This window comes from Heterocephalus glaber, unplaced genomic scaffold (assembly GCF_053883595.1).
Source record: "Heterocephalus glaber isolate CG9 unplaced genomic scaffold, H.glaber_assembly_v1.0 deba00001457, whole genome shotgun sequence".
Classification (NCBI taxonomy): domain Eukaryota; kingdom Metazoa; phylum Chordata; class Mammalia; order Rodentia; family Bathyergidae; genus Heterocephalus; species Heterocephalus glaber.
Window position 1 is genome coordinate 21197166 of NW_028258305.1, and position 18511 is coordinate 21215676.

At 47.0% G+C, this 18511-nt stretch overlaps 2 protein-coding genes across 2 annotated transcripts; one reads left to right on the top strand and one right to left on the bottom strand.

Moving 5' to 3' along the window:
- Positions 1–1872: 1872 nt before the first annotated feature.
- Positions 1873–9578, bottom strand: LOC110347979 (glucokinase regulatory protein-like). Its single transcript, XM_087216418.1, has 4 exons — positions 8065–9578; positions 7358–7426; positions 6637–6705; positions 1873–3654 (listed from the first exon to the last, which is right to left on the bottom strand). The coding sequence occupies exons 1-4, from the start codon at positions 8122–8124 to the stop codon at positions 3586–3588; spliced, it is 267 nt and encodes an 88-aa protein (XP_087072544.1). The 5' UTR covers positions 8125–9578; the 3' UTR covers positions 1873–3585.
- On the top strand, positions 9457–17721 carry LOC147826980 (uncharacterized). Its single transcript, XM_087216256.1, has 5 exons — positions 9457–10106; positions 10220–10479; positions 11784–11910; positions 12295–12390; positions 16796–17721. The coding sequence occupies exons 1-2, from the start codon at positions 9457–9459 to the stop codon at positions 10236–10238; spliced, it is 669 nt and encodes a 222-aa protein (XP_087072382.1). The 3' UTR covers positions 10239–10479; positions 11784–11910; positions 12295–12390; positions 16796–17721.
- Positions 17722–18511: the final 790 nt, after the last annotated feature.

The following is an 18511-nucleotide window of genomic DNA, read 5'->3' on the forward strand; positions in this document are numbered from 1 at the left end:
ACCTTTTTTATTTTACTTTTTTTGGGGTACCAGGGATCGATCTCAGGACCTTGCACTTTCGAGGCAGGTGCAGTACCACTGAGCTAAATCCCCAGCCCTTGGCAACCCTATTTTGGTGGTTTTGTTTTGTTTTTCTGAGACAGGGTCTTGCCCTGTAGCTCAGGCTGATCTTGAACTCACTATGTAGCCCGGCCTGGCCTCAAACTCTAGTGATCTTGCCTCCGTGTTGGGATTACAATTTGTCACTACACCCACTTGGATTCTGACTTTCTCCTGTCTCCCACCTCTCTTTCTCCTCCAAAGCAGGTCACAGAAACTGCTAGGGCTCAGAAAATAGCCCAAGGTATGGTGCTTCTGATCTAAGGATGATATAGGGGAAATAGATATAACTCCCAACCTGCTAAATATCCAATATGCCAAGAGTAGGAAATTCTTATTGAGAGAAAAATATCTCCTAAGAGAGATGAAGGAGACCCAGAAAGGACTCCACTTACAGGGGAGGCTTCGTATATCAAAATCACAAGGTAGGTAGGAAAGAAACCATGAGGTGGGTATAAGGTGGTACAAAACTAATACAGGGCACCAAGTATTCAAAATATGTTATCCAAATAAGCAAAAATAATCTAAACAAGGGAAATACTTTAACTCTGTACCTGCTAGATATCCAAGAGAGAGTTGTGTTCTTTAAAATTGAAAAATGAATTCCAGGAACAACGTTGGTTAAGAGTAGGAAAAATCTGAGAGAAAGATAGTTTCTGTCTAAGAGAGACAGAAGAGGGACCAGAAACTGGGTTGCCCACCCACCCCGCTTTTCAAAGGTGTTTTGTAGGGCAAAGCCATGGGGTTAGGTAGTACAAACTGAGACTAAACTATAAGACCCAATGGAGGGCTGGGGATTTAGCTCAGTGGCACTGCTCCTGCCTCACAAGTGCAAGATCCTGAGAAGACCCAATGGAAAATTACAAATTGGGCATGAGGTGGGACAAAACCATGATCAACCAATAAGATTACAAGTACAGTCACCCAGGTAATATTTTTTTTTCTTTTTTGGTACTGGGGATCGAACTCAGGACCAGGCAGAAACGGTGCCACTGAGCTAAATCCCCAGCCCTGACCAGGTAATATTGATTGAAAGGGGATCAAATGGGAAAACAATCGTGTACAAGGAATTCGTGGGAGGAAATGGGCTAGGGAGATTGATAACTATTTAGAATACAATCACTGCTATTTATCCCCAGGGGAAGTAAGTGGGTGCAGTACTTTTTCTCTGTGAAATAGGAAAAAAAGGGGCAAAGGGGCGGGGGAAGTGGGAGGGGTAGGGGAAAGGAAAGAAGGGAATGGAATTAATGAGAAAATGAAAAAAAGGAAACAAAGTCTTTGTAAATAGGGAGGGATGGAGGGGTTGAAGGGAGGGTAGGGGAATGGGGAATAAATAAGAACCAAGAGAGTATGTAAAGGTGCAAATTTCCAATGATGAATGTCATTATATTGTACACCTAAAATGTACTGATAAAAGGATATACCAAAAAATAAAAAAATAAAATAAAATAACTTCAACAGAAAAAAAAAAATCATGGCCTGTGTGAGTGCAAGGGCACACCTGCAGGGGGCACCTGAAGTTCCAGCTACTGGGGGTAGGATGCAGGGCTGAGGCAGGAGGATCCCAAGTTCACAGAACAGGCAATACAGTGAGATCCTGTCTCAAAAAGTAAAAAGAAACGTGATTTTATTACATTTCCTCCCTAGGAAGCGCATCAAGTTGACATAGACAGCTAAGGTAGAAATACTGCAGGAAGTCAACAGGGCTGGGCTCTTGAAGTCAATGCAGAGAATGAAAACACATCAAAGCTATGGCTGGAGCCACACCTGAAGGTGATTAAATCACAATTAAATTAAAGTCACAATGGCCAGATTTGCATACTTTCCTAAGGGATGAACAGAAGCTTCAGAGTATTGGTACCACCCTTTTGGGTTTTCCCATTATCTCTTTGTAGGTGGGCTGTCCTCCTCCACCCACTTAAAACCAAGACCACTAAGACCAAGAAGATTTAAAACTAAGACCACAGATTATCAATGAAGGTTAATGATGTCATCCATATACCCTTGTTATTATTGGGTTAATATTACCTAAGCTACTATACTTGTAATCCTATTGGGTGATTACAGTTTTTACCCACATTATACCCACCCCTCCTGACTTTGCTCTATAAAACTTCCTTTGAGAAGTAGGTTTATTGTCAACTGTAGGAGCCCACTGCAACTGTCATTTAGCACAGGCACACGATGAAGTTTGTTATAATAACGAACCCACATGGACAAACACACAACTATGCAAGGCACCCAAAATGTTTTGCTTTACTGTGTCTAAAGTTTGGTTGGTTCCTTCTTTCTGGTAATCTCTGCTCCACACCTATTCTTTTGTTTGGGAACCTCTCCTGGCCCGGCCTCCCTTCAGCCCACCCACCTGACAGCAACTCATTCGGGACTCTTCCTGTCTCCCAGGAGCTATTCTTACCCCCCCCATTCCTATTCCACAATAAATTTTCCTTTTGGGGGAGGGGGTACTGGGCATGGAACTTAGGACCTTGCGCTTGCAAGGCAGGTGTGGTGCCACTGAGCTAAATCCTTGGCCCAATTTTCCTCCTCTTAACCTCCTTGTTCCTTAGAATTCATTCTTCAACTTCCGGGAACAGGAACTGGGAATATCTGACATCTAGCAGGTTGGGAGTTGCATTTATCCCCCCCATATCAAAGTCACTAAGGAACATTCAGAGGCGCTTTGCCCTCTGTTCTTCGGAGGGCAGTTCTGAGCACCTTGAGAGACTATCTGCCAGCTCCAGATTCCATCCCCAGTACCAGTACCACAGAGAACCAAACCAAAGCCTGCCTCAGTCTCCTGAAACTTGGTAACCAAAGGAACTTTGTTGTTTGGACCCATTCAACTTCCAAAAAGAATCATTTGAAAATGATTGTCTGTTCTTTGGGGCCATTCATTGCCCCTAATAAGCACTTTCCTCCCCTCTAAAACTGCCTACATTCTCACTTCCCTCTCCCACTGAAGAGGCTGCTCAGCTTCAACCCTCTGGCCTTTATTTCCTTGCACTTGTGAGGCAGGCATGGGGCCACTGAATCCCTGGCCCTATTTATTATTATTATTATTTTTTTTTTTTTTTTTTTTTTTGGTACTGAGGATTGAACTCAGGTCCTTGTGCTTGCGCAGCAGGCGGCCAAACCACTGAGCTAAATCCCCGGCCCTATTTATTATTTTTTAAAGGTAGACTTTTAATAACTATCACCAGGTTAAGTCATGGAAAGTAGTTAGAAATTTCTGAAAGGGCATTATTGTTATGTATTGTTAAAAGAGCTCATTCTTACATAAATAATATCTAGTACTTCATTGGGACCCTACAGTTCAAAAGGGCCTGGCCAAATAATTCCCCAGACAAAACAGTCCTCCAGGCCAGTTAACCAGCAGCTGTGGGACGAGCTCGGCCAGGTGGGCGGGGCCCCAGCAGAGTGCAGCAAGGCCTTCTCTGGGTCTTCTTGGAGGTCATGCTGTTGGCTCCTGTGCCTCCTGTGCGGGTGTCACTGAATGTGTGCTTCCCTCCAGATGTGTCCGTGCCAGCTTGCTTCAGCACACTTCAAGACTGGAACCTTAGGAGGTAGGGGAGAGATTCCCTGTATGCCCACCAAACCAGAAGTCCTCTTCCCCAGAACAGGGCATAGAAATGTGAGCCTTCTGCCCCACAGCAAGCCTGAAAACCTAGAAAAGTTGCTCTCTCCCTCTCCCTTCAAGCCCCTAATTCTAGGAGGTCATGTTATTATAGACAGCTAAATTAGACAGAAATTAATAGGCAGTCAGAGAGGGATCGGGCCCTCCAGAGAGTCAGTGCAGATGAGACACTGAATCTGGCCGGAGACGATCTGAAGACAACCACTCCCTCAAGATGGAAATGCAAGAGCCCAGCCTTCCAGCCTCTAGAGATAAACAGCAGTTTGAGATTGTGCTGGGATCAGCTTACCAGGTCAGGGAGCCCAGACAAGGCCTCAGCCACCAAGGTGGGTGACCAGAACGCCCTGACCCAGACACCCAGCCCTTTCCAGGAATGCCTTTGTTCTCTGCAAGTACAAGGTTAAACTGAAGTTAATGATACCTACTGTATACCCTTCGTAATGATAAAGGGGGAAGAGATGCAACTCCCAAGCCTGATAGATATCTGAAGTGTGAGTTCGTGTTTTCTAAAATCAAAGAATGAATTCTAGGAATAATGGAGGTTAAGAGTAGGAAAAATCTGGGCCGGGGATTTAGCTCAGTGGTGCCACTGCCTGCCGCACAAGCACAAGGTCCTGAATTCGATCCCTGGTACCAAAAAAAAAAAAAGCAGGAAAAATTTATTGAGCGAAAATGTGGGACTGCATAACTCTGTAATCATAAAACTCCCCTAGCCCCAACTGTGATTGAATGTGAGTAAATAGATAAAGATGCTTCTTAGTTCCGGGACACTAGATAAGATCTGTATCAGCCATAATTATTCAACTCTTTGTTCAAAACTGATGTTCCAGACACCGCTATCTATAGAACAATCTACAAAACATCTGCTGAACATCAGTACATGTCAGGCTAATTAACATACAAATGTAAAAGCACTAACCTTTGTTCCCTCTTCTGTAAATTTCGCCAGTTAACTTCCCTGCAACCCCCTATAAAAAGAGCCTCGGACGCTGGGCTGATTGCCTCTCTAAGCTACTTTGCTTTGGGAGTGCCGTCTGGCCAGATTAAGGTCTGTTTTACTCTCCAACTTGTCCGGGGTGTGTTCCTTCCCGCGTGTTCTTCGCTGCAGTCAGCTCCTTGGAGCATTTGGTAAGGACAGCAGGCTTACAAAAGATAGCTTCTAAAACAGAAGGGGGACCAGAAAATGGGTTCCCCCCTCACCCTGATTCTCAAAGGTGTTTTATGGGACAAAACCATGAGGTGAGGCGGGTTCAAGGTAGGACAAAACTATAGTCAACTAATAAGATTACAAGTACAGTCACTTAGGTAATATTGATTCAATGAGAAATCACAAGGTGGACAAAACTAAGAACAACCAATAAGATTATGACAAGTATACTTGCTCAGGTAACATTGATTAAATGGGGAAACAAGTCATGTAGCAAGCATACAAGGAATGAGCAAGGATTTTTCAGTGGTAAGGGGTGGGTCAGGGATCTTTCTTGGAAGACCTTGGTGCCCCACCCAGGTGATTGATACCTATTTAGAATATCAATCAGTGCTATTCATCCTACGTGGTGTGGTAGTTACTCTCCTTTTACAACCCGGCCTTCAGTGTATGTGTCTTCACTCTCCTCCATCTTGGCTCCTCATGGTCTGGCCCTGTCTAACTGTCTACAAGATATTTAATTAACTTACTATCTGCAATACTACAAGCTTCCCTTCCTTACTGGATCAATATTAGCTAAGCAACTATACTTGTAATCCTATGGGTTGATTGTGGTTTGACCCATAGTTACCCGAGTTGTGATTTTGAGTATAAATCACCCCTGGACAAAGAGCCTCGGAGACCTCCCACTTTCAGAACCCCTCCTATCTCTCTTACTTTTCCTAGTCTTAATCCCCTCTGGCCTGGAATCCACCCTTGGGGGTGGGGGGACACGAACTCCCAAAATCTGACATCGGGAGGTTGGGAGTTTCTTCCCGAGACTCTGTCTTGCGCCCAACAGAGACAGACGCTGCGGAGAAACGGGAAGAGTGAAGCCGCGGACCTCAGGAAGCATTAGCGCCAGGTCAGACCTCTCTGTCCATCCACATCTCTCCGTACACACACAGCTGCTCATCCTTTACCAATCTAAGGATAAAAATAGTCTAACAAATAAATAGTTTTCCCCGGGTCTTTGAGTCTTCATTTCTGAAGACTCCAAAGTCATGAAAAACTTGAGTTAAATACATTTGTTACACTTCTCCTGGAAGCATCCTGGGCTGTGGTCACGGGGCTCCCTGTGGTGGGGGAGGGAACACATCCCACCTTCCCTGCCCCTGCAGCGTGGGGCTTTCTCTCCTGCAGAGCCAGGTCCAGAGCCCAGCGCTCACTGGTGTCTGCAGCTGGCTCACCGGGTGGTGCGTTGAGCTCTCCCGCAGCTCAAACTTTCCGGGCCCCTTGTGACCTCGCCTCCCCCGGGCTCTAGGGAACCCGCTGCCCAGGGCTCCTCCTCCATGTAAGGATGGTTGGGCGGAGTTTTAATAACAAAATAAGGCCAGGGATTTAGCTCAGTGGTTTCGCCGCCTGCCTAGCAAGCACAAGGACTCCAGTTTGATCCCCAGTACCAAAAAAGAAAAAAAAAGACATAACAAAACAGATGCTTGTATTGCATTTCCATAGTATAAGTTTGTGTTCAGTGGGGAATCCAGGAACTGGAGAGGCACGAGGTAGATGTACAACCCCATTCTTTTTTTTAGGGATGTGTGGGGTGTAGGGACATTAGCAACAGACTGGCGGAGTCTCAGTGGGCTCAGGAGAAATGAGATCCATGGTGAGAAGAGAAAGAGAGAGCCCACCTAGAAATTAACTATGATGAGCTTCATGGTCTTAGGGCTTATCCCCAGAGGGAGACTGACGAAAATCGGACCAGGGTACTCACCGACATGAGGAATGTCATCCATCCAGAGGTGCCCCCTCCACTCAGCACCACCAGCCCCCCATCTGGCTCCTGAGGAAGGAAAGATGCCTAGGTCACCATGGCCCAGCTAGGCCAAGGGAAATATGTTCTTTTCTCTGTTAGTAATGGAAGAGAACTTAAAGGGCCTCCTTTATCCTTCCTCTCATCACAAAGTTGAATAAAATACAGGCCCTGAGGGGCAGCAGAAAGAACGCTGGATTGGAGAAAGAAACTGGAATATGACTCCCATCTCTGGTTTAACTGCTTATCAACCCCTTATTTATTCTGGAAGGGACTGACAACAACATAGTCACCTAAATAAAAATTTTACAGTAAAAGTGGCATTATCCAACAATTATTAGCTGGGTGCATTTCAGCAAGCTATTGTGATTTTCCTCAGTCTTTGTTTTCCCTCTGTGTGTGTGTGTGTGTGTGTGTGTGTGTGTGTATATAAAGAAACCTAGAGACAATTACATCAACTTCGCACGTTTGTGTGAGGGTAATAAGTGTGGAAGTGCACTGTCAATTCTAATTTAGCTAATGTTATTATAATTGTTACTGATTAATAAGATGACAATAAGGATCCAAAAGGAAGGACTGGGAGGATGGAGAAGTAAGATCTACAGAAGTGAAGGATGGTGATCAAAACAGAGAAAGTAGAGGGAAATAGGAGTTTAGGCAGAGAACAAGTCGGGGTCAGTACCTTCAGCACTTCCTGCACTTTCCCGGCCACTTGCAGCATGGTGGTCAGAACTGATTCGCTGTACAGTCGCTGCAGGGAGCAGGTGGAAATCAGAAGCCAAGAAAGGAGGGTGTAAATTGCAGTGGAAGGAGAAAGGGCTCTCAGAGTTTCCAAACCAGGAGAAATGGTCTGGGAGGGCAGAGGCTGAGGCGGAGATGGGGAAGGCATCTTTCTTCTCGGTGTCCAGGGGATGAGCCTGGGTTAACTGGTAGGCAGGCATGCCTTGCCCCTTCTCCTGGAAGATCTCAGCATCACACTGCCCCAGCAACTGAACAATTTTCCCAGCATCTGCTTTGTCCAAGTCCCAGGTCAGTGGATTTGACTTCTCTGTGATCGGCATGGCTGCCTCATACCCAGACAGCTACAAAAAAGTGGGGACAAACATAGGGACAAGAAGCCAAAGCTTCATTTGTGCCTGCTGAGCTGGGGTGGGAGTGGCAGCGGGCACAGTGTTCAGACTCTCTCTTATACACAGACACACACACCACACCACACCAGGCACTTAACCTGCACTTGGTGCTCTGGGCTATTAGGGAAGGAAGATCAGGGGGAGGTGGGAGGGAAAGGGAGGTGTGTGTGGGAGCAGAAACCCAGGGAGAAGGGAAGTCCAGGTAAAAAGAACAGTTCTAGGAATCAGTGCAAAAGACCAAAACCGAGAGGGGTCTCACCTCCCACTCGCCAGGCTCGGGGGTCTCAATCACATGTTGAAACCGTTTTGTGCTTGGCATGGTCCCCTGCTGTGGTCACACTGTCCTGTCTGCCTCTTTAGCCACACAAACCCCTCTGGTCACAGTGACTCTGCTTCCAGCTGGCAGAGGCTTATCTGAGCCACAGAGATGATTAATCTAGGAGCACTGGCCTCTCGGAGCACCATCCCCTGCATTTCTTCCTGGACCATCCTGTCCTGGTCACCAGGCCCCCAGCCATCCGGGGAGCCCCTGGTCCTCTTTGCCTGCACCTCAACTTGCCAACCTCTGTTTGGCCCCCGAAGAGATGGACTGGAGGCTCATTGTGTTTTCCCTCTGGGCACAGTGCCCTCACCTCTGGAAAGCCTAGAGCCTGGGCCGGCAGGACAACACTCAGGCCAGTGAGAATCCCTGGGCAAGAGTGCTCTGGGACCAGGGTGCCCCGGGAGGCCAGAGGTCAGGGTCCTGGGGTCAGCAGAAGTCAGATGACCCCGGCCATGTCTTGATCACAAACTCAGCACACACTGTCTTTCCCTGCCCCCCTGGCCCATTTTACCCTCTCTTCTCAGAAGCAAACAGAAGCTTCAGAGCCCAGGTGTGCAAGCACTAAACTGGGTATCACAGGAGAAAAAAATGCCACAGAAATAGAAATGCTGCAATGAGCATGAGAACCAAGGAACCTGCCCTAAATACAGTGTTAGCCATTGTTTATTTACACTGAGCCTTGCACTTTTCATCCACCTGTACCTTACCGGCCACATCAACACTCGGAAGTCAATATCAACAGCCCCATTTTACAGGCAGTGAAACGACTCAGAGCAGTGAAGTCATTGCTCAAGATCATACAGCTGGCTCAACTAAGACACTCAAATTCTCCAGGTATCATACTCAGCCAAAGCATGAAATAACTTAAAACATTTATGTGCTTATTGAATGAATGAAGCAACTAACAAGTCAGAGTCAACCAATAATAATCACTGACTCACACAGTATTGTAAGATTTAGAAAGGTCTTTCCCCAAATTGTCTCATTCGATCCTCTCCACAACCCTGCGAGGCTTCATTCATAAGCTGTGCTTTACAGGTGGGAGACTTGAGGTGCAGATAAACCAATTTTCCTAAACCACACAGGAGGGGGGCCGCGGAACACGTGTCTCCAGCTTTGGTCTCCAATTTTCCCTATAAGCCCAGCACTAACAGTCAGTCGCCTTGTCTCCAGCCTTTAACCTAACGCCAGACATACAGGGGCTGCTCACTAAATTTGGCTGAATAAATGCAACAATGAATGAGAAAATGAACAGAACCAAATCAGATTATGAATGGGAAAGAGACTTAAACTGACGCAGTCTACAAGTATGAGATGGGTAAAACAATGATGTCGACCACTCCGATTCCTCTCCGGTCAGCCCCTTCCCACACCCAAGAAGGAATTCCTCCTCTGAACTCCTCTAACGCCATCCCGGAAAAGGGGGCGCCGCCAGGTGCCGAGACCCCGCACCCGCCCGCCCGCGCGCGCGTGCGCGCCCCGCTAGTCCCTCCGGCTGGAGAGCGGAGAGAGCGCCGGGGCCGAGCCGCCACTTGGGGGGGTCGTGGGCGGAGCCCCGGAGCCGGGTGTGGGGCGGGGTTAACGGCGGCGAGAACCCCTGCGCGAGGGGCGGAGCGCGCGGAGCCGGCTCTGCGGAAGGCTGCATCATCCCGCGCCGGGACGGTTACGTCCCGCTGCGGGGCCGACCAGGCAGCCGCACTGCCCTCCGCACTGGGGACCGAGGCCAGCGGCCAGGGGCCGGACGCCTGCGCTCGGGGGCCCCGCAGACCCGCGGCCCGCACGCACCCAGCTCTGCCCCCGGCCCGCGCCTCTGGCCGCGCCTCCCGCCTCGCCCGCCCGCTCCGGGATGGGTTAGGGACGGCGCCTCTGAGCGGGGCGATGGGCCGCCCTCTGGGCTCCGAGCAGCCCCCCAGGCCTGACCTGCCCGAAGGCCGGTGGAGGCGGATGTGCGCCTGGGGAGCTCGCACTGGGGGCGCCAGGTTCTGAGGGTTGGGGCCGGCGGGGGGAAACGGGGCTGCCCTGGGCCGCGGGGAGCCCGGGAGAGCTGCTGCCCACCGAGGCAGCTCCTGACCCCCATACTCGCCCCCTCCAGGAGCTCCGCCTGGATGTGAAGCGCATGCCCCAATGCCCCCCAGCGGACTCGGTGGGACCATGGCTTCCCTGATGCCCCTCTCGTCATCTCTCCTCATATCTGAGCCCCAGATATGAGCTGCTGGTCAGCTGTGACCTGGGCTTCCTGTGAGCAGTGAGTGAGAGGAATGTGAGGTCACTCACCCCCAAGCCAACTCGGCCACTGTGTCCTTGGACGTCCCAGAAGGCAGCATCTTCATTGGCTACTCCGTTTCCCAGCAAGTATGAAGCATCCACCCTTCTGCTTCCCAACCTGTGTCCTTGGTGTCTGGATGAGGAATTTCTGGGGCGGAGCCCTAAAAGTATGACTGAAACCCTTTCCTTCTGTCTGAAGGGAAGCTGGTTAACCACCCATGCCCACTGTATGCCTTGGCTTGGGCAACCAGTAGCATTGTGGCTGCTGGCTGTGACCGGAAGACTGTGGCCTGTGGAAAGGAAGGGCACATGCTGCAGACTTTTGATTACAGCCAGGACCCGCAGGAGCGGGAGTTCAGCAAGGCTGCAGCGAGTCCTGGGGGCCAGTCTGTTGTCCTGAGAAGTTATGACAGTGGGTACCCTTTCCCTGTAAACTCTCTGCCTGACCAAATTACTCTCAGCAGGAATAGAAGCCTGGACAAAATGAAGTGTATGTTTCAGGGATTCTCAGATTGTAATTCATGCCTTTTCTTCTTCCTACTCCCACCATCCATTGGCAGGGGCCAGCAGTTGTAAATGCATCGTGCTAGCCGTTTTGTCTCTGTACTTCTCCAAGGATTCCAAGGCAGAATTCATCACCATTGTCTGTGTGTTCCCATTGCCTCTTTCAGATCACTGGCTTGGAGTTTATCACAATACATTATCATGCCTTGCTTGTACATATCTGGCTATATTAAAGAGTCCTTGAGAACAGGGCTTATTATTTCTCTTTTTATCTCTGGTGCCTAGATTAGCATCTAGTGCATAGTATGTAGTCAGTGTTTGAGTGAATGAATGAATGGAAAGCAGGTAAACAGTGAGGGTCTGAGTCCCATCAGTTTTTTGGGTTTTGTTTTGTTTTGTTTTTGAGACATTCTTGCTCTGTAATTCAGGCTGGCCTTGAACTCACTAGGTAACCCAGGTTGGCCTCAAACTCACGGCAATTCCCCTGCCTCAGCCTCCTGAGTCCCATCAGTTCTTTGAAGGATGCTTTACCCCAACTTTGTCAGTCCTGTCTTTCTGTCCCCTGCACTCTTATGTTTCATGTTTCTTTCTTCTCTAACTCCTACCATTTCTCTTTTCTTTTCCCATATTTCTCTACTATGACAGTTGGTTTTTCTCACTTGCCCTGATCTTTTGTTTTCTCCACTCCTGTTACTTATTTCATTTAATTTTGCCTTTATTTTCCAGCTTCCTTTGCCCCTTTTGTTCTCTCTGCTAAACTGCCCAGCTTATTCATTTTCTTGTATTCCCTTTCTTCTCTGATATAGCCAATCTAATTTCTGTCAGAAGCTTATTTTCATGCTTTTGCTGAGCCTCTATCTCTTCTAAAAACCTCTACCTTATTTCAGACTGCGGTGATCAACTGGAGTCCTCGAAGAAGCATCTGGGTAGAGGCGAAGCCCAAGGAGATTGCCAACTTACACACCATCACTGCCTTGGCCTGGAAGCGGGCGGGATGCCTCAGGACTCTGCACAGTACGTCACTCGCAGTCCCTTTCGCCACTGGTGGCTTAGGGGAAATCCTGCCTCTCTGAAAACACACCCACCTGGCAATAGGGAATCCTGCCTTTCCTTTTGATTCCAAACTGACAATGGAGTGAGTGTTAAATGGAAATTTATACTCAGTTGGAGGCCACACATGAGACAGCTGTACAGGCAGGGCTGACTTCTCCCTCATTCTCCCATCCACATGTGATGCCCTGGAGTCCTGTGACTGCCACCTCTTTCCTTTCAGTTCTTTCAGAAATGCCCGCTCTTCTTTAAATTCTAGAGCCTAGAATTTGAAGATGTCACTAGATACTCTCTTCATGCCGGAGTACAGTATATGTTCCCTTTTATGCTGTCATTTTTTCCTTCCAGGGCACACTCTGTGGTGCAGTGGAACAGTCTGACTGCTGCCTCCGAAGGAGCATTTACAGGAATAAGTTTGAGCTGACCTGTGTGGGACCCAGGCAGGTGAGCCACTCCCAGCCTGTTGCACTGAGACCTTGCAGTCCGTTCGTCCTTGTAGCACTTTCCCACCTACTGGCTCCAGCCACGGTGTCGAATTTAACTTTCATCCCTCTCGAATAGCTGTTCTGAGGTACAGAATGTGTCAGGGAATCACCCTGGCAGCTTTTCTGCTGATGTTTTTCCAGCCCCTCAGAAGAAGTCTCAGTATTAGGCTTAAGGGGTACAGAGATTTCTGCTTATGTCTCCCTAGTTTAGAACGTTACCACTCATCATCCACTGTCAAGTTGATCCTTAGGATCACACATGAACTCTGTTCTTTTAGGACCTCAGAACTCACTATGCCTGATGTTGCAAGCTAATTTCTCAGTTCTTGAGCCCATGTTTTTTCTTTACCTCTAATCTTTTTTCTTTATTCCTTGGTTCCCTTATATTTTCCCCCCTCATTTTATTCTCTCCAGGAACATTTATTCTTTCTCTATTATGTGTAAGCACTGTTAGGCATCATGAATACAAAGCTAATTATCTGTAAGACATTGTCCCCTAATCAATAAAATCATCACAGCAAAGGACACAGCATGTTAAAAATAGTACCAGGGCTGGGCATTTGGCTCAGTTTGTACTGTGCCTGCCTCAAACAAGGACAACAAAAAAATTTAAAAACAAAAATAGGTAATACGGTCAGGCATGGTGGCACATGGCTATAATCCCAGCACTCGGGAGGCTGAGGCAGGATTACTGTGAGTGTGAGGTCAGCCTTGGCTACATAGTGAGTTCAAAGTCAGCCTGAACTACATAATGAGACCCCGTTTCAAAAAAACCAAATAGGGCCGGGGATTTAGCTCAGTGGTTCCACCACCTGCCTCACAAGCTAAGGACGCGAGTTCGATCCCCAGTACCAAAAAAACACACAAAAAAACAAATAAAGGGCTGGGGATTTAGCTTGGTGGTTTCACTGCCTGCCTTGCAAGTGCAAGGACCCGAGTTCGATCTCCGGTACCAAAAAAACACCAAATAAAAAAAGGTAATGTGTTTGAAAAGATACTTCCTAAATGACAACATATGCATGGGAGATAAATACATGCAAAAATGTTTAACATAATTAGTTATTAGGAAAATGCACATTTAAGCCACAGTGAGATACTGTACCACTATCTATCCACCAGAATGGGTTAAAAACAAAACAACCCAAGTTCTGGTGAGAACGCAAAGCAACTGGACAGCTCAGACATTGCCAGTAGGAATGGAGAAATACCATACAGCCTAGAAGTCCCACTCATAGTCATCTACCCAAGAGAAATGAAGATCTGTGTTTATAGCAGCTTTATTCATAATTGCCAGAAACTGGAAGCGACTCAGATGTGCCTTGACTAGAGCATAAATAATATGTGGTACATCCAGACAGTGAAATGTTATTCAGCAATAAAAAGGAATGAACTGTTGATGTACAGAGCAACATGAATGAACCTGTGTCCCAAAAGAAGCCAGACTTAAGGCTCCTTTCCATGTATGTCCATTCATGTGACTGTTGGGAGAAGGTAAGACAGCAGGGACAAAATGCAGACCAGTAGTCACCAAGGGCAGGGCTAGGGGAAGGCTGGCTGCCCAGAGGGAGGGGAATATTTTGTGGCTGATTGCTTTCATATCTTAACTGGTGAGCGACTGTGGCCCACGCTCACAGCTCCATACCCTGGAAAGGGTGAATTCCACTGTATGGAAATTGTACCATAATTTTTTCCCCATATTACTTATTTACTTTTTATTGACTTTGTTAATGTTACAGAGTTCTTGCACTGCCAAACCATGCCTGAGAATCCAAAGAAAGAAATGGGGGCCAGGGATTTAGCTCAGTGGTTTCGCCACCTGCTGCACAAGCACAAGGACCTGAGTTTGATCCCTGGTACCAAAAAAAAAAAAAAAATGGTACCATGGACTGCCTCATCCACCCATCATACAGTCTATTAAAACTTGACTCATGCATTTTTTGTAATTTCACGATCTTAAAAAATTATAACAAGAGCTGGAATTAATTAATTAATTAATTTATTTATTTATTTATTTTTGGTATTGGGGATTGAACTCAGGACCTTGCGCTTTCAAGGCAAGCGCCAGAACCACTGAGCTAAATCCCTGGCCCAAGAGCTGGAATTTAAATCTGTAGGTCTTCAGATTTCTGGTACAGTGTGCCATTAAATAAAACCTCCTATTCATCTCACTCTACCTCTCAATAATATAACCCACAACAAAATTTTGTGGGACAATCCATACTTTTCAAGGAAAACATGGGATTTGAGGTCCAAGAGATTACTTGTTTTTGGTTCCCAAATGAAGTCTTCAGCTTAACCAAGAATCTCTTATTTTTCACTTAATCATCCAAACTCTCCTGGCTGGCTCAGCTACTCACTCAAATACACTAGAAGACAGGCATCATACCTGCTACCTCAAATAATGTCAACATTACTGTCCACAGTGGCCAGCAGGGGCTGTCAGGAGGCACTGTGTGTGCCCTCCTAGGAGTCTGATTCCTGCACCAGCATGTTCATCAAGAATGAACTTCTGTAAGAATATGGCTCCAACACCAGGATAGTTTTACTTTTTTTTTTTTGGTACCAGGAATCGAACTTGGGTCCTCAGCTTTCGAGGCAGGTGCCAGAACCACTGAGCTAAATCCCTGGCCCTTTTGACAGGTTCTTACTCTGTAGCCCAGGGTGGCCTGGGACTCAAGTTTCTCCTGTCTCAGCCTCTTAAATGCTGGGATTATAAGCATGTGCCACTATGACTGGTGAGGGACCCTTTTCTTTCATATCTTCAACTACTTCTTCCTTGTTCATTCTTGCTTCTCATTTTACAAACCTGACATCTAGTAAATGTTCAGTAGGTCTTTTTAAAAAATCAGGCTACCGTGGCTTTCCTCATGATAGCCAGCCCTGCTTTCTCCAGAGTGTGCTTCTATCTCACTTTTTTCTCTTTTACTCAGCCCAAGCTCGCTCTGCAGAGACAGTTTCTCCCTCACTCTTCACTTTTACTTTTTCAAATAAACTTTGCCACTGCAAAAAAATCAAATTTGCTCAGATATAATTTACAAACAAAAAAATGCACATTAAAAACATATGGCTTGAGGCCGGGGATTTAGCTCAGTGGTTTTGCTGCCTGCTGCATAAGCACAAGGACCTGAGTTCAATCCCCGGTACCAAAAAAGCAAAAAAAAAACCCACAAAAAACATATGGCTTAGGGACTGGGAATTTAGCTCAGTGGCACTAAATCACTGCCTCAGAAGTACAAAGTCCTGAGTTTGATCCCCAATTAGTGAGTTTTGACAAACGAATATTCCCATATAATCACCACCTCATTCTGTGATAGCTTTCTCATCATCCTAAAAGTTGCCCTAGAAAGTGATGGGTTATAATCAGTCTGCAATACTCCCCCTTTCCTGGGCCACCAATGATCTGATACCAGTCATCTGCCTTAGTTTTGTCTGGTTTACAGTTTCATAGAAATGACATACAACATGGTCTCTTTTATGTTTATCTTTTTTTAGTCAACATATAGTGTTTCTGAAATTTATCCATGTTATTGCAAAGCATTAACTCTATAAAAAAATTGTTGGAGAGTTGGGTGTGGTGGTGCATGCCAGTAATCCCAGCACTCAGACCCAAATAAATAAATAAAATAAAAAATTGATATTAAGTAGAATTCCATTGTGTGAATGTACAGCAGTTGTTTACCTGTTGAAAGACAGTTGGGTCATTAATGGGATTGGCTAGTAGAAATAAAGTAGCTATGAACATGGGGAGCAAACATTTTTGTGTGAGACTGATTTATCTGGGGTAAATATCTAGGAGTGGAATTGCTAGATCACAGAGTAGGTATATGCTTAACTTTATAGGTAAAATTTTCTTCTTTCTTTTGGTTTTTTTTGAGACAAGATCTTGCTATGTAGTCCTGGCTAGCCTCAAACTCATGGTGATCCCCCTGCCTCAGCCTCCTGAGTGCTGGGATTACAGGTCCACCACACCCAGCCAATTTTTTCTTTCTTGTGTGTGTGTGATGTGTGTGTGTGTGGCCAGGGCGTGAACTGAAGGTCTTGCACATCGCAGGCAATCACTCTGCAATCACAGGGTCACATTCCGCTAGGAACATCAGTAGATTAACCCACTGATGAGTACAGCACCCCTTGGTCCAGTCCCCTCTTAGGAGTTTCAGTCCAGGTGACAGTTGAACTTGCCCACCACAATCACCTTCACTCAGAAGGTGTGCAGTTTTGTTGTGTCGGGCAGAGAACTGACTGGCAGGATCACCTCAATCCTGGTTTTATGCTTTGCTGAGATGGATTTGCAGTCAACTCAGGATGCTACAACAAATTGCCTGAGACTGGGTGGCATGTAAACAATGGAAATGTATTTTTCACAGTTCTAGATGCTGGGACATCTATGACCCAAGTGCAGCAGATTCAGCAAGTGGTGAGGCCTGCTTCCTGGCTCACAGACCGCTGTCTTGCTGTGTCCTCACATGGCAGAAAGGCCAGCAGCTCTCTGGGGTTGTTTATAAGGGCTCCCATGCCATTCATGAGGGCTCTGCCTCTTGACATCATTACCTTCTGAAGGTCCCATCCCTAATACCTGCTGTTGCAGGACTAATCAATTCTGGGGGGACATAAACATTTCATTCATAATGATGGGTCTATATTTGATTTTGCTGCTTAATCTTGCAGCCTGACCTTTCAAGGCTCCTGAGGGGATACCTGAGGTCTCTCCACTCAGGCTGGACCCTGTGCCATGGGGCTGGGCACTGTGCTCCTTCAAGACCTCCTTGCCCTCAGCAGCAGCTCTGTTGGGCCTCGTGGAATTTCACAGTGCATGCTGCTTCAAGAGCAGATAGGCCCTGTGGATTCCTAGGACAGCTAGATGCCCGCTTCTTCCCCTTCCTGCCTAACAAGCCCCTGCTTTCCAAACAGCCCTGATCTCTGATCTCTCCTTCCATAGCTCACCAAGACTGCACCTCTCCCTTTTTCTTTGTGGTGATAAGGAAATAATGCACAACAGGGCAGGCCTTTGTCTGTTTGCCAAGCCTCTCTCCCACCATGTTTTTGCCATAAAATGTTCTGTTCAAGCAATGTAACTGTTTGAGCTGCATGGTGTTCCTTCCTAATGTTTCAAGAATATTCTGTTAACTCTACCCTTCTGCTTTTGTGAGCATGCTCACCTGGTATGTAGGCCCACCCCTCTACTCTGTAGGTCTTTATATAAGGTTGCTTCCATTTCTGTTCGTGCCTCAGACTATGGAGTATGAACTCCTCTGAGCCTGCCATTGTAATAATAAACTTGGTTCTCTCCATCTTTCTGAGTGCCACCCTTGGTTTCTTCTCCTCTGGGGACCTTAGGATAGCTGTAACATTTGGCTGTAATGCTGAGCTGTCACACTTCACTGTAATAGTCTGGGGATTGAATCCAGGGCTTTTGCACTGAGCTATATCCCATCTTTTCTTAATGCTTTGTTTGTTTGTTTTAAATTTTATGACAGGGTCTTGCTAGTCATTAAGTTGCCCAGGCTGGGGCTAGAACTTGTAATCCTCCTGCCTCAGCCTCCTGAGTGCTGGGATTACAGGTGTGGGGCACCATGCCCTGCTGTCTCAAAACATCTTTACATAGCATTTTTTTTTTTGGTACTGGGGATTGAACTCAGGTCCTTGCACTTGTGAGACTGGAGGCAGAACCACTGAGCTAAATCCCCGGCCCTCAAAACATCTTTGGTGAGGGTGTATATCTGAAAAATCACCCGAATGATTCAGATGAAAAGGCCCCAGTGAGGTGCTCAGAAATCATGCTGTATCCAAAAGTGAACAGAGCAGAATCAGGTGGGTCACGGTGGTATCTGCACTCTGTGGGGGCCATGGGGACCCAACGCAGAGCACAGGGACCACTGCCCAGGGTGGGGGTGGATGCTCCTGTGCCCCAGATTCTGCCTGTGGCTCAGGGCAGTGTCAATCGGCTCACTGTCTATGGGGGATTTGGCATCTCCATGGCTAGCCGGAGGAGGGACTTGGACCTCCCTGGAGAGTTGCATGCGTTTGAAGTCCGAGTTGAGTTCCCAGTGTGGCCACTCACCAGCAACTCACTTAACTCCTTT